Source organism: Scylla paramamosain, chromosome 16, assembly GCF_035594125.1.
Source record: "Scylla paramamosain isolate STU-SP2022 chromosome 16, ASM3559412v1, whole genome shotgun sequence".
Taxonomy (NCBI): Eukaryota; Metazoa; Arthropoda; class Malacostraca; order Decapoda; family Portunidae; genus Scylla; species Scylla paramamosain.
The window spans coordinates 6,650,001-6,665,000 of record NC_087166.1 but is presented as its reverse complement, the minus strand read 5'-3'; the positions used below and the strand labels follow the sequence as shown (position 1 = coordinate 6,665,000).

General features: G+C 39.0%; 3 protein-coding genes across 3 annotated transcripts in view; 2 read left to right on the top strand and 1 right to left on the bottom strand.

The window, feature by feature from the left end:
- The window catches only part of LOC135107937 (ectopic P granules protein 5 homolog), a 31,329-nt gene extending 26,828 nt beyond the window's left edge, over positions 1 to 4,501 (top strand). The window contains exons 37-41 of the mRNA XM_064018383.1: positions 904 to 1,004; positions 1,351 to 1,475; positions 1,720 to 2,019; positions 2,251 to 2,371; positions 2,545 to 4,501. Of these exons, the coding sequence (XP_063874453.1) occupies positions 904 to 1,004; positions 1,351 to 1,475; positions 1,720 to 2,019; positions 2,251 to 2,371; positions 2,545 to 2,700 (803 nt within the window). The 3' untranslated portion in view covers positions 2,701 to 4,501. The remainder of the gene's footprint in view (positions 1 to 903; positions 1,005 to 1,350; positions 1,476 to 1,719; positions 2,020 to 2,250; positions 2,372 to 2,544) is intronic.
- Positions 3,558 to 11,187, bottom strand: LOC135107938 (dnaJ homolog subfamily C member 11-like). Its single transcript, XM_064018384.1, has 13 exons — positions 11,019 to 11,187; positions 10,136 to 10,265; positions 9,578 to 9,710; positions 8,418 to 8,537; positions 8,063 to 8,160; positions 7,734 to 7,952; positions 7,138 to 7,345; positions 6,728 to 6,844; positions 6,259 to 6,450; positions 5,792 to 5,899; positions 5,536 to 5,665; positions 5,166 to 5,295; positions 3,558 to 4,831 (listed from the first exon to the last, which is right to left on the bottom strand). Exons 1-13 carry the CDS (start codon positions 11,088 to 11,090, stop codon positions 4,812 to 4,814), a joined length of 1,677 nt encoding a protein of 558 aa, XP_063874454.1. The 5' UTR covers positions 11,091 to 11,187; the 3' UTR covers positions 3,558 to 4,811.
- Positions 11,188 to 13,100: 1,913 nt separating this feature from the next.
- Positions 13,101 to 15,000, top strand: part of LOC135107936 (unc-112-related protein-like) — a 45,206-nt gene continuing 43,306 nt past the window's right edge. Inside the window, 1 exon segment of the mRNA XM_064018382.1 lies at positions 13,101 to 13,529. Coding sequence (XP_063874452.1) covers positions 13,388 to 13,529 — 142 coding nt within the window. The 5' untranslated portion in view covers positions 13,101 to 13,387.

Genomic DNA, 15,000 nt, shown 5'->3' with positions numbered 1-15,000 from the left:
CTCCAATCTTTCTTTTAACATACAGAGCTTCTACTCATTGTCCATTTTTTTATACTTACTGTATTTGATGGCTCATAAGATGCACCAGTTTTGGCAGACATTGAAATGAAAAAAATAAATAAATGAGCGGATTTAAGTTCTGAATATGAAGTGAAGGATTTCACCTGACATTTGAAGACTCTCACATGCATTTAGATCATTATTAGATCCCAATGTTTTGCATTTAAAAACTTTAATATTTGCTAGTAGCCTATGACCAATCCTGTTGCGAGATGTAAACTTGTACGTGGCATATGACGTCGGCAGTGACTTTGAGAGACTACAGGGGTAATAAAGTTTGTTCATAAGAATGCTAAAAGATAGGTGCAATTTTAATTGTATGAAAATGTGTCTTACCTCAAGGAGTAATGGCATCACACTGTAAAGAACGCAGTGAAGCTTGCCCATGTCGCTGGGTTAGGCGCATAACTGACCACTTGTTCGTTTTGGTACATGCAATGCTTGGTGCATGATCACTTGGGCAAATTCTTCCTGACAGGTGTCATTCTATGTGAATTACCATTAAGTATGACCTATTATATATTACCTTGAAAGAAAGAGTAGTTTTGTGGTGTAGTACCAATCATCACTGTTTACATGTGCAAAGATATCTGGGGTTTGATTTTAGACTTATCACCAACCACTGCCTCAATGCTGAACCTTGGCTTCATAGGATGCAGGCTCATTTCCTGAGACTTTTTTGGAGAAAAGGTGTATCTTATGAGCCATCAAATACAGTATGTAACTTCATCGTGAAAGTAGTAGCATATTACATTGCATTTCATTAATATGATGTGTTGTTGCCTACATAAATTATTATAACATGCATGTGTTGTGTGTAATGTGCATTCTCTTTCCATGTAGAGTGGTGTGGCTGGGAAGGGGAAGTGACCTGGCCTCGTGTGCTGTCTCTCCTCTCTTTTCCCCTCACCAACCCAGCTGCCATGCTTTCCTTAGCTGGTCAGGTGAGTTCATAACCTATCTGCTCTCATTATCATTTATAGCATTGCAGGGTCTGGTCACATGTTGATATGAGAGATTGATAATGTGACCATGTAATCTTAATGAAATGAACAAACAAATTGTAACATATTGATGTTATCAAATAAATTGTAGAATAAAATCCATTCACGTTAAAAAGCTTGTAAGAAGATGGGCAAGAGAAAGAAAATGAGATAGTAGTTAAAACAGTGTATCCACATCAGATACACTTGCTCTAAACACATGTAGTCCAAGCCTGTTAAGGGAAATAAGGATAGCTTAACAAAATTATAATGATGGTGATTATTAAAGTGTGTGTTTGTGTTTCAGGAAGGACATCTGCTGGTGATATATGCCCACACACGGTGGCGGCAGCAGCAGCAGCAGAGCCTCACTAGTGATACCTTCTTCCTACTCACCTCTCTATGTGATATGCTGCCAACACTAGTATTAAGGTGAGCTTTTATTTGGAGGACTTACTCTATGTAATAATATATTAAAGGTGTTATGTGTGAAAAATATTTTATACACTGCATGTTGAAAGTATTCCTTGTATATTTCATAATCTCTCTTTACTTACTGTGCTGTATTCTTTTGAGTCATCAATAGTTTTTACTTATACCTATGTATGGAAAGAAAAATACATTTTTGATGGAGATATCTTGTTACTGAATCATCCCCTCATCTTGCTCCTTGCAGTGCAGAGATGGAGGTGGGCCTGATACTTATAATTAGTGAAGTCCTTAAGCTAATAACAAAACTGCTTCATGACAAGTCAACTATAGAGTCAGTTTGGCAACACTGTCAGGGTCTCATTGCCCACCTGGCCGTATGGGCTGAGGACCACTGCACCACTGGCATTCTGGCTGCAATAGGTCTGGGCCGCCAGTCACCAATGTCCCTTAAGTTTCGTCTTATATGTCGTGCTGTGGCAACCTTCTTGAAGCTACAGATGCCTCAAGAAGGTGTGTTCCGAACCCACCCACTGCAGGCTCACAGGTAAGCAGGACAGATCCAGGTTTACAGGGAAGGCTACAGTTGGGTTACAGGACTCACAAAGTTAATGCTTATATTTTCCTTTGAAGTTTCTTTATACTTCTGTTTAGTTTTGAAGTTTCTTTGCACTTCTGTTTAGTTTAGTTGTGCACTTTAGTTTAGTGCACAGAGGTAGATTTATGAAGATGATAATTGCAGATTCTCATAATTTGTTCCTCAATTTCTCTCTTTTAGTGATGTTGATGGCCTACAGAGTAGTGGTGGAGCAGAGACTTGTACTCTGAACCAACTGCGAGCTCTTACCACAAACTCAGCCTATGCCACTCTCATACACCCTATTGGTCAAGCTGTCCAGGTACTGACTAAGATATTCATACTTTCTCTAGCTTCATATGTTTATATTTAGCATGCAGACATAACATGTAAAAAGGATAGATAGATGGAAATACTTATGATTTTACTAACTGTAGTGATATGGCCTTGCTTCCAAGATTTGCTGCACTGAGAATTTACTTTATACCTTCACAGTTTTTGGAAGACCCTGGGCACTGTTTGGCTGATGTCCATGTGCTGCTTGGCAACCTTGTGGCAGAGCTCCACCGAGACCCTGTGTTGCAGCATCTGTGTGAGGCTGCAGCCTCCTCACCAAACCTTTGTGAGGCATCAGCTCCTCCACCTCCCTAGCAATGACAATAATATGTGATATTTTGTAATGAAAAGCCATCTTCTTATTTGGAAATTAGAGTTTTTTATTTTGTTTTTGAGGATGGTCTTATTGTGTGATATTCCATTATGTAGTTATTTAATTGTAGAAGCAGGCTGTGTCTGCTTTGCTAGATATTTTGTTTTCATTAACAGAGGATAACTTTTATATTTCTTAGAGTTCCCTGAATATTGAGTGAGTATAGGTTAAGTATATATGTATATGATTTACCTGAAAATCTAATGCAGTTCCTACATCAAACTGTAAATTTTCATATAAGGAATATTAACTGCCAACTCAAAATATGGCTCAAAAAAAAGTTTAATCTTACTAGATCCACTGGATGCCACTGACTTTACCATCTAGTGTAGAGCTCATGCAGCAAAATCCCTCCCGCCCATGATAGAAAGTTGTGGATTGAAATAGTTTCTTGCTGTGTGAACCAGTGTGCGGTGGTTGCAATGAGTGACCAGAAAGCCACTGTATTATATTGTTTTGGCTTCATTTATTTATAACAAGTGTCAGCAGGGTCCAAACTTTACTTTACTGCATACTTAGGAATTTGCTTTCCAGAAGACAGCCAGACTACACACTATTCATGGTTTTGGATTGTTTATCCAGACAAACTGGGAACACTTGTTTTACTATCCATACCACCACATTAAATGCTTTAACTTGAGCATCCCATTGCAAATTTTCAACAAATTAGTATTTGTAGTATTTATCCAAATTCAGTTTATGTGCAATTTTACACTTAGCTTTGTAAATTTAATCTATGATAGTTTATATTTTTTTACACATAATAGAAAATTATTGCTCAATAGGAAACAGCAAATGCTTTAATATCTTTCACAATTCTTTATTCCATTCACCTACCAGCACTATTGAAGCTGGAAAAATCTTTTTATTTTCATTATTCATTATCATTGGCCCATTAAACTGTTAAGTCCTCAAGTTCATTATGCAGTGCCTGAAAATGAAGTAGATGCAGCTAGGCAAGGAGCAACTATCAGCAACACATATGACTATCCTGCTGAAAACCAGAGTTCACCCATATCCAATCTCTTTTCAAGACTTTTTCCTCTCAAATAACCTCTTTCAAATGCCATCACATAGTATTTGTGGTGGAAAAGGAGAAAGACAAATAAAATAAACCTTGCAAAGATCTCTGGTATCAAAATATATCACACGGCATTTAATAACAGACTACAAACCTTAAAGTTGGTGTGTCAAAAAATATAGGAGGCCAGTCTTGAGGTCAGTCAAAGCAGTAGTTTTTGATTCTTTTTCTAATAATTTTTGCAGCAACATGAGACTGCACAGCTGGACAATATTACTCAGAGACTACTTCAATGACTAGTCTGAAGCATGGCCTGATGCACCTTACAAACAAGCATTTTTTTTACAGCTGGTGATCTTTAATATTGAACAACAGTTGCATGGTGATTTAATCATCCTGATACCAGATCTGAAGCAGGCATTCTACATTGCACAAAAATGAGTGATGTTGGGAATTGATATTATTTCTTGTTTTTGTTACTAAGCAATAATCTTGATCATGCAACACCTACTTCACTATCAAGCACACCAATTCATCTTGGTGTCCATTCCCTTCATACACAGCATCAGTTACAGCATTCATTGCCGCTAACTTGCCTATATAAAATGTTTTGTGTATGTGTATATATGCTGTCATCATAGCACTATCAAGCTCCAAGAGTAATTGCTTATTCTGGTCATTGAATTTATAAGCTTTCAGAAATAATAATAATAAAAAACTTATGTAGTATATCCTTTCTTCCCTAAGATTTTACTATGGAATGATGTGCATGTTTGTATTCTTCATAATATGTATTACAGGAATGGCCCAATAGTGTTCTTGAGTGAAATGGACCAACTTCTCACAAGGTACAACCATTACTGATGTTCACAATGACATTTGTGCTTGAAGCTGCCCAGCATTACATCCAGATTACCAGCCTGGACAAGTCTTGTCAATAAAATTTATGTTTACAAATTTGTACAAAGTAAATATTATGTACAATAAAACAGGACAACAATTTCTTCTATGTACAGATGCCAATGATCATCATTATGTCTCCAGGCGATGTGCTGGAAGATATAAGACAAATTAATATGTGAAAATGCTTCTTCATTAAGAAAATAATGTAAACACCAAGTATATATTCATTGTACCAAGATTTGCTTGAGTAGCATAAACTACAAAGAAAAGAAGTAAGTGTCGCCATGTATCGAGAAGGAAAAACTGGCATATCTACCATGGCTATTCTTTAGGAGTGATCTACAAGAAACAAGCTGTTGAATCCATCAATAAAAGAATATAAAACACAGTGTACTCCACAAGGGATAACATCTTATTACCTGGTCAGTGATGAAATACCACACGGTAACAACTTCATCAGATCAAACTAACAACCATACTTACATTGCTTGGGTATTCGTAGTGACTCAGTGTCTGCAATTGTGACCTCATGAGTAACAGCATGGAAGAGGTAACGCACCCGCAAGTTTTTGTCCTCGCCTGGGCAAGGGTCGTAGAAGCCCGGCAGTGAGCACTGTAACAGACATCAAGAGAGTCATTAAAGCACCTCTGCAAAAGGTTCCCCATAATCAATACTCCACCTCTATCTTATGTGGTAAAATTAAGGATATTTGTGAAAGAAAATATAAAAATACAGGAAAGAATTTATAACTACATAGTACTTTATGATTCTTTTTTCACTTTTTTTGATGTGTTCAAGATCTATCAGTACAATATCCATAAATTCTTGTATGTGTTGATGAAAGTTACTCACTTTAGATGATTCTTGTAAAATGAGTTTAGAATCCTTGACCAGACACTGAAGAGGAATGGTTACATCCACAACTTCAGGGGGGGGAGCAAGATCATCTTTCCCCTCCACCACCAGTTGACCATAGGACGCTCTAGGAGATGAGATGGAAAGTTTGGTAGATAAAGATTCAATAAATTCTTTAAATATTAAAACATTATCATAACTTCAAACAAGATTCAAAATGTCAGTATGATGAGGAAAAATAAATGCAACTCACTGCAAGATAACAAGGCCCTTTCGAGCTTCCTCCTGATCCACAATTCTCCTGACTGTCTCCCTCATGAGCTCCACAGCTGCAAGTGCTTCACGTCTCTTCTCTAATAACCTAAGGACAGAGGAAAAAACAGGTCAGTCCAGCAAATCATAGCTTACATCTTTGCCATTAAGGACAAAGATACCATGATGGGTACGAATTATCAGAACAAGGTTCTGGTTTGGGGAAAGCTGTGCTTTCCCAACACCATTAATTTTGATTTCCATTTTAACTTCTGACAACATAAGGTGAGAGGACATTAGCCTATTTCCTGTACAGACAAATATGGAAGGAGGAAAATGAATAATTATAAAGTAAATCTCTAGTGACAAATGTATAGATAAAAATTTTAACTTTCATTGAATATCATTATCTTTTGGACAAAAGTAATAAAAACAGAAAAACCAACACCAGCTGACTGGCATACAGACCTTGTTCTGTTAGCTTCCCTCTGCTTAAGTAGCTCTGCTTGCTTCTGTTGTCGGAGGTACGGCTGAATAATAAGCTTCTGGAGGGCCATCCAAGACACAAGAGGAACTAAGGTTCCATAGATTACAGGGGCTGGGAGAATCTCTTCACACAGCAAGAAGATGGTGCTGTATGTTTGTGAGGCTCGATGTAACCTGCAGGACCATGGTGTTTGTGAAGGGCATATTGTATCTGATAAGCTTATTTCTAATCATAACATAGATAATCCATTTCCATTCATGATACTGGTTATTGGCTATCAATATTCATGGCTTAAATTTATCTATCTGCGTCTGAGTTTCTTCTATAAAATTAGAAAGAAAATCTCTTTTTGAGCACAAGGCATCATTCTCTCATTCCTTGAATTTTACCTTTCATACACTCTAACATTCCATTCACCTAACTCATGACTGGTCATTGAAAAAAACTCACTTAATTTTAAGGTGAACACCAGTGGGGACGCCAAGTGCTATTGATGCTGCAATGGAGCTATTCTGGGAGATCTTCTTCTCTGCGCCATACTCCAGAATTGCTCCAAAAGTGCCCGCTCTTTAGGAAAACAGCATGTACATACATTACTGTAATTTCATATGCACTTTTCAGCACAACATTTTTTTTGTATTTATTGCTACATGTCACTACTGATTTTTCATAAAACTATCCACAGATGGAATAAAAATAAGAAAAGAAAATGAAGTGCAGAAACAAGATTGTATGAAGAGAAAAAGTTGAGACTCTTTGGCAGTGACCAACTTATTCAGCATTAAATAAACACTGCACACACAGATAAAGTCTTTAGAAAAACATGCAGATTTGAGAGTAACACGAAATATAACACTCACTTTCCAGTCAGTTTGACCTTGGTGTCATGGTCTGGCATCTTATGGGTATAGGACAGGGCAGCATAGGTGTGTGGGATGCCAATATAGGCTGAGAAGACCAGGTGATAGGAAGGGGTGTCACGGATGATCATTGTGTTCATACCACTCTGCATTCCAGCCTTCCATGTCAAGTAGCCAACTGTCTGTTTGTCCAGCTGGTTGGCCATAGCTAGAGAAACACTTTATGCTAAATGAATTGTACTTGAGGCAGTGAACATTCAGTGATTTTTAATTTCTAAGTGTATTTGCTTCTCTACATCAATTATCTTTATGCACAGCCACTGCCAAAATATGGTGATGGTCAGGAACTTGCTGATGATGCATGTGTGATGGAAAGTTTATTTTTATCTATATTTTGAAATTACATTGACAAATACTGATAGGAAAAAAATTGGAATACCTAAGAAAAATAAATAAATAAAATGCTGGTAGTTTGCCACTCAAACCCAAATAAAAGTTGAGTATAGATTCTTAACTGATCATCAAAATGTGTGTCTATTACATGCCAAGTTTATCAAGCACACACACATCACAAGACAAACGAAAACAAGACTTACTTATGACTGAACCAATACGAAGGCCATTTGGGGTGAAGTGCGTGTGTATGGAACCATTTCCAAACATGCCTTGTGAGAAATTCCTAAAACCCTTAGTGGCTATGGTGAGCCCATTCCCTGCCCCAACTTCCAGCTCTCCCCATCCCCTGTCTGACGTAATTCTTCGGACAGAGCAGTTGATGCCTCCATTGCCATTACCATTGTGAGATGCGAGATTTCCTGCCAAAATAATTTAACATGGTACATAAAGGATATTAACATGCACACAATTAATGAATATAATTCATCAGACAATTGAAAGTTTTCTCAAGATAAATTTGTGCACCAACCTGAAAGAATGGCTGTGTCTTTGGTGGTCAAGGGTGCTTCAATGCTCTGACTCAGACTCATGCCACTAATCTCAATGTGTGGTAACCCAAACAGATCTCTGAAAATAAAAGAAAAACAAGATGTGTTTTTATCACCATCTCACAAAAAACAAAAACTAAAAGTTTATCAAAACTGTTTTCATTAATACATGCAACCCCTTTTATCTAAACTATATTGTATCTTACTAAGATAAAGCTTTCATACAATCTTACACTAAAACCAAACTATTTCTATAATATAGTCTTGTATAATCTCTTTATCTTCTCACCCCAGGCAAGCATGCCAGTGTCACACCCTCCCACATGCAGCCATTACCTGAGGTCCAAGAAAGGGGACTCCTCATCATACAGGGAGAAGAGGTCAGTGGCATTGACAGTCATGGTGACTGTACTCTTGGGGTTGGTGCGTTGCTGCAGCCGTCTCTCCTCTTGGTCCCTGTGAGGTAAGGGTTGCAAGAATTCAGAACTCATATCTGATGGTTTGTGCTGTAGCTACACTATTTCATGACCATTATTATTACTTTTAACTTTTTTTACTTTTTACATTTTGTTGACTATTTTTGTTGCCAAGCCAAAGCTGGTGGTGAAAATTGAAGTCTCCAAGAATGGAGATCTCTGCAAAAGGGAAGAAAGTCAGAATGTGCTCCACTTTGGAAGTTAAGTAGTCAAAGAATTTCTTATAGTCAGAGGAGTTAGGTGAGAGGCACACAACACAAATAAATTTAGTTTGAGAGTGACTCTGTAGTCGTAGCCAGATGGTGGAGAACTCAGAAGATTCAAGAGCGTGGGCACAAGAGCAGGTTAAGCCGTTGTGCACATAAACGCAACATCCAGCTTTGGATTGAAAATAAGGATAGAGGAAGTAGGAGGGAACAGAAAAGGAGCTACTGTCAGTTGCCTCAGACACCTGAGTTTTAGTGAGGAAAAGAAGATGAGGTTTAGAAGAGGAGAGGTGGTGTTCTACATAGTGAAAATTAGATCTCAGACCGCGAATGTTCCAGAAGTTAATGAAGAAAAAGTTGAGGGGGTGTCAAAACACTTAGGGTCATTATCAGAAGAGCAGTCTGACCTAGGGGCATTTGTGGTCCCCTCCCCAGACAGGGACTCCAATGCTGGTGTAGGAGTTGCCATGATAATTTTGAATTTTTGAGTGAAGGGTGTGTGTGTTATTAGATGCTTGTAGTTTTGTGTGGAGGAAGAGAGCTGTCTTTAGAGGGCAGGCTGTGACTGCTCCCTTGTGTTGTGAGACACAAAGGGAAACATTCAGTGAGGTCACAGCTGGGTTTAATGATAAGTTCACGGCACCCCCTGATCCAGTGCTTTAGATCACACTGGGAGTAATTATTGTTTCAGCAGGTGCCTACTGCCTCCTCCAATAGAAGCTTTTCAATTTGCATAACCATCTCCATCTTATCTTCTAAACAGATGCACACAGTACTAAAACTCTTCCAGCACAATGATGGCTGAGACACTTACCGTGCCAGCCTTTCATACTCTTCCCTAATTTCGTGAGGTGTTTTGGTCCGCTGAACAACTTCCCACCCTTGCGTCTCCAGCCCAGCTGTTCCCAGATTGTCATAAATTGCCCGCATATGTCCATCACTCAGCACTGAAACACAACTGTATATTATTATCTAGGAAGGGTTGCGTCCATGAAAAAGGTCAATGGTACAGTGGCTAAAAAAATTTGATGGCATAAAGTTTGTTATTAATAAAAAAAATACTGTTGTTAAGGTATTGATAGCATTAAACAACAGTATATCTATTTTCCAGCTTCCATAAAAGAATCCCAACATTTAATCTCATAATACATCTATCTGCCTGATCAGTGCAGTTATGTTGCATGACTGGGAATGTGATTAATTTCATCACAAATTATTGTCATTTTAGAATTTGATTTAATTCCTTAATTATGGATAGTGCTGTGCAACATCCAGATCAAAATCAGCTGATCTTTTGAGCTAGACCAGAGAAATCTGGTACATGATAACATGAAAAATTAAGAAAAGACAGAGATTCAGATGATGGACTGACCTTCATAGGCACGCTTTGTCTTGCTGAAGAGAAGTTCGGCCTCTACCTTGCGCTCTGGGTCTATGTGCTTGTCAGGGTGGTATAGGCGACTCAGGCGGCGGTATGCATTGTTGATCTCATCATCTGTTGCCTGAAATGTGATGAAAGTAATATGAATTATGATAATTTCTGGTCCTGCTTGAATAAATTTATCACAATCATTGCAATTGATGAACCTTGAGGTTATGCTGCAAGTGTGGGTGGGAAGAGCAAATTACTGTTATCCTCATCAGCCACTGGCAAAACTCAAACAACAACAGGGTGATGTAATAATGTTTGATTGACAGCTTTATGAACCATATTCATAAAATGTTAACAAATTGAAATCCTCATTCTTTCCTTACAACATCCAGGAGGGGAAATTATCCCTCATGTCATAAGTTAACAACAGTACTCTTGACACAATGAAGTAGGATCATCAGTCATTACCGGCTTAATCCCAATGCAAATCTCCTTTTCCCTAATCCAAATTCTTACTCTTTGTACTATCCAACACAATAATCCTATCCCTTGTCCTTTGAATCCTAAGCACAACGCCTGCACATAATGCATAACCCTCTACTACGCCCAATTAAGAAATTAAATTGAGAAATTACTAACCACTAATCTCATTCGGCTAATCGAGTGAAGAAATAGAACTGCGCACACAATTAAACATTCACATCACTGACTAAGCTAGAGGAGCTGAAGAAGGAAGAAGGGGCAGGGCGGGTCAAGAGGCACTGCACGTCCCCATTACGAGTCCAAGCAAAAAAAAAAGCAAAGGAGGTGGACAGAGAAGTAGACAGCCGGGTGCAGCATTATATCTTTCTAACAATTACACACTTTTCTTCTCCGTACTCACGTTTCTGGCGATATTAAGGAATGTGTAGTAGTCATCTCCATCTTCCTGCGAGGCATCAATCTCCTCAGCCATTGCGGTGATGAGATATTGGGTATAAAAACAGGCGGAGGTACTCGCAGCCTCACCGCCACAACAACAGGACAGACGACTACTGCTGCCATTCACGTAACATTAGCATTACGACTTTTACCCTGATTAGATACCTCTTTTCATCGGTGGTATATACTGTTTGGGTACATCTGCTTAATTTTATTATCCATGCATGACTTTTGGTCGATTAGATAGCTGGCTGTCGATAATTTGAATGTGATTATTTCCTTATTACTCATAAAGGTCTGTTCATATTTGTTTAGGGTCGTTTTTTTATTGACTCTTTGTATTGTTAGGGTATACATATGTTTACTTTTTATGCATCATATAAGTCTGTTATGAAAGATGCCGGCACGGAAAGTATGATGAAATGTGGACGTGATGCGCTACATATTGCTCAATACGCTAATTTATATGAGCGTCTATCTTCGTTTACATTTATTCACTATACAGCTCAAGCAACATTTATAGCACAAGATATTGGATATAAACTCATATTGTCTAGCATATTTAATTGATTTCAATAGTTTACCTATTTAGCACATTAGCGCCAAGATAGCAGAGAGCGGACGTGACATAAGGCAAACATTTATGTGCAGCGAAAATTATAGAAAAAAAAACAGAAATCATGCTACATGAATTCTTAAAAATACGAGGAATTAAAATGGAATTAAAACGAAAGATAAACACAATTGGTGATGTGCTGTTAAAAAGATAAAATTTTTAGTCTTCATCAGCTGGCGCGAACTGGCAACATTGACGGACAGTATGACGGTGACCATCGAGTGGGGAGGATCGTGTGTACCACCGCGTGTAATATCACCTCTCATACCCATTAATTTTAATTCTACCCTGGCATTCGAGCCTCTGTTGAAGCGATTCCGGACTAAAACAGTGAGGCAGTGACGCTAAGACATCATGTGGAATGTGTGGAGGCGACGGGGAGGGATTTTTACTACAGGCTGCAATACTCCTCTTGAGTCTATTGCCCCGCCTCGCCCTGCCGTGCCCCATGCCCGCAGCTGCCCCACAGTGTTATTAAGGCGCCTAGAGCTGTGTGCTGCAGTGAGAGGAGTGGCGATGAACCGGGCTAGAGGGAGAGGGGAGGAGGGAGGGATGTGGTGGTGGAGGTGTTAGTGGTATAGTGGATAATTTCTCTCTCTCTCTCTCTCTCTCTCTCTCTCTCTCTCTCTCTCTCTCTCTCTCTCTGAAATGTCTAAGTTTCATGTGTCCATTTTTTTTTATTAATTTACATCTTTACTCTTCTTCATCATCCCAAACTTTCATATTCTCTCTTATTTTCCTATTATCTCCTTTGGCCAAGGGCACCTCTTCATCACCACCACCATCACCACCATTCCACGTATTGAAGGCTGAGAATGCTGCCCTCAATCATCCTTCCTCCCCCCGCTCATCCCCCGCAGTGCCAGCATGATGCTCTCTCCCTCATAAGCTGTGATGCTCCACCCCCACCTTAAGTCTGTGATGCTGATGCGCTGTGCTGACTGATGCTATTCTGAAGTGGTCATGCGATTTTTTTTTTTTTTTACATGGCAGGATGTGGGGTAATTAAAATCTTATTTATTAATTTCTGTAGTGTTAATTTCTGTTTTGAATGAGTTGTTAATTGGATTTTTTTATGTATTGTGATTTAAAATGTACTGCTTTGCTTTTTCTGATTTTGTCTAGAAGAGTTATCAGATTTATTTAGTAAAGATATATCTCCATATTGGTAGATTGTGGTTCATCGAAAATTCGTGTAGCCAGCTGTTACCATTGTACTATTGTCATGTTACTAACGTCACCTGCAACAATTGGAACAAAGAAATGACGTTTGTATCCAGTTGTTTACTATGTGTGTCCAATATAGCTTACTTAGGAGGCCTGTCACGCCTGTCAGACTGTTGCGTTGGGATGGCATCTGACTGAGGGTATTTTTTGCCATTACAAATTTGACAGCGGATGCTCGTTTTTTTTTTTTTTTTTTGTCAGTGTAAACACATTGACAGCTGATGCCCGCGTGTATCCATGCCCTTGTAGACTGGTCGCGTTTTGTAGCCAGGCACTGAATACCAGCGCCCTCCTTCCCTCCACAGCCTAAGTGCTGCCGAGTGCCGCCACCACCACCACTAAAACGGACCAGAGATAATGCGGGTGGAGCCACAGGCAGGTCGGGAACGTTGACCAGTGAGCAGTAATAGTAGTGACAGAAGTGCCTGTGGTGTTGTGGTGTTGTGGTGCTTACTAGTGGTGAGACGTGGACAGAGTGAGCCGGCAAGATGATGTCCGATGGGCGTTTGGTCGGGGACGGGTCGTGGGACTTGCACGTCCAGGTGACGGACTTGCAGGTGGAGCGGGTGCTGCGGGTGAAGAGTGACCTTCACATTGGCGGCGTGATGCTGCGGCTGGTGGAGGAGCTTGGTGAGTATTGAGATTGAGGATGATGCTGAGCAGGAGGATGACAAGGAGGAGGAGGACGAGTAGTAATAACAATAATAGTAATAGTTTGTTTTACTCATAGTTGTAAACAATTAAGTACTGACAAATCAGAAGCAGTACGGGGAAAATAGGTTATAAGCACTTACTAAATATTAGATACTTGAATTATTTGTGCTCCTCCTACTCCTTGCCATTATCTTACATGGAGATAAATGAAGGAAAGAGGAAAAATACACCTAGTTAACTTGCTACATTCCACATGAAGGTTATTTTTTATTAAAAGAAAACTAGTTCCTTAGATTATTTGAAGGCCAAGAAAAATTTTGTGTGGTAAACCCAGGAATCTCTCTCTCTCTCTCTCTCTCTCTCTCTCTCTCTCTCTCTCTCTCTCTCTCTCTCTCTCTCTCTCTCTCTCTCTCTCATGGTGGGTATGCATTTCCACGTATTAATTATTGAGATTGATTTCATGCTTACCTCATATTTGATTGTGCATTTTTCTTCTTTCCTTCATTTCTCGTGTATTGCTGTTCACTGACGAAATTAATTACCCCTTGCGGCATGTGTAACGAAAATATTGATGAAAATTAAAAAGACAATGCCACCAATATTGTTTTAAGATCATAGAAGGAAATTGATGATAAGATCGAAATTAAAGAAGTCAGTTTAAACAATTATGTAGGAGTGTATTTAGATGGTGTCAGATTTTAATTGTAAATATTGAAAGTTTATGTACACTGTCAGTTTATATCAAAGCGTGAAGGTTCCTTTGTGATGTAGATGTATGTATTTATTTTATATGTTTGCATGTTTATCTCAGCATGTGCAGCGCGGTTGGTTTGGTTTACGTATTGTTGATCTATCTTTTTTATTATAATGATGTCACAGTAAAATGATGATGTCGTTGCATTCTCGTACACACACACACACACACACACACACACACACACACACACACACACACACACACACACACACACACACACACACACACACACACACCATTACCTCACTGCATACACACTAGCACATTATTTACACGTGCTTAGGTATACAGTACATAATTATACATACATACATACATACATACATACTTTTATACACATACGTGAACGTGAGCTTAACCAGATGGTATTGTACACACGTTCATTGACCTCGTTATACTGCGGCACGTTCAGAGGTCATGCAGCTGTTGCGTGAATGTGTGTGTGTGTGTGTGTGTGTGTGTGTGTGTGTGTATCCCTGTGTACTTACAAACGTTAATGTATTTTTGTATAGTACCATGAGAGAGAGAGAGAGAGAGAGAGAGAGAGAGAGAGAGAGAGAGAGAGAGAGAGAGAGAGAGAGAGAGAGAAAGGACCAGCTGAGGTGCGAAGAACTCAACCGTGACCAACAACTGACCTCTCCTCTAAAAAAAAAAAGAAAAAAAAACATTCCCAATTCACCTTCTGTCTCC

Bases quoted from the DNA above. Each gene is read 5' to 3' on its own strand.
- LOC135107938 (XM_064018384.1), bottom strand. From the start codon at position 11,090: ATGGCTGAGGAGATTGATGCCTCGCAGGAAGATGGAGATGACTACTAC. The intron at 8,161-8,417 runs GTAATGGCTGCA...TTTTATTTTCAG, and splicing joins TCCCCTTTCTTGGACCTCAG to AGATCTGTTTGGGTTACCAC. The intron at 5,900-6,258 runs GTCTGTATGCCA...CTCTGTCCTTAG, and splicing joins AGGGAAGCTAACAGAACAAG to GTTATTAGAGAAGAGACGTG.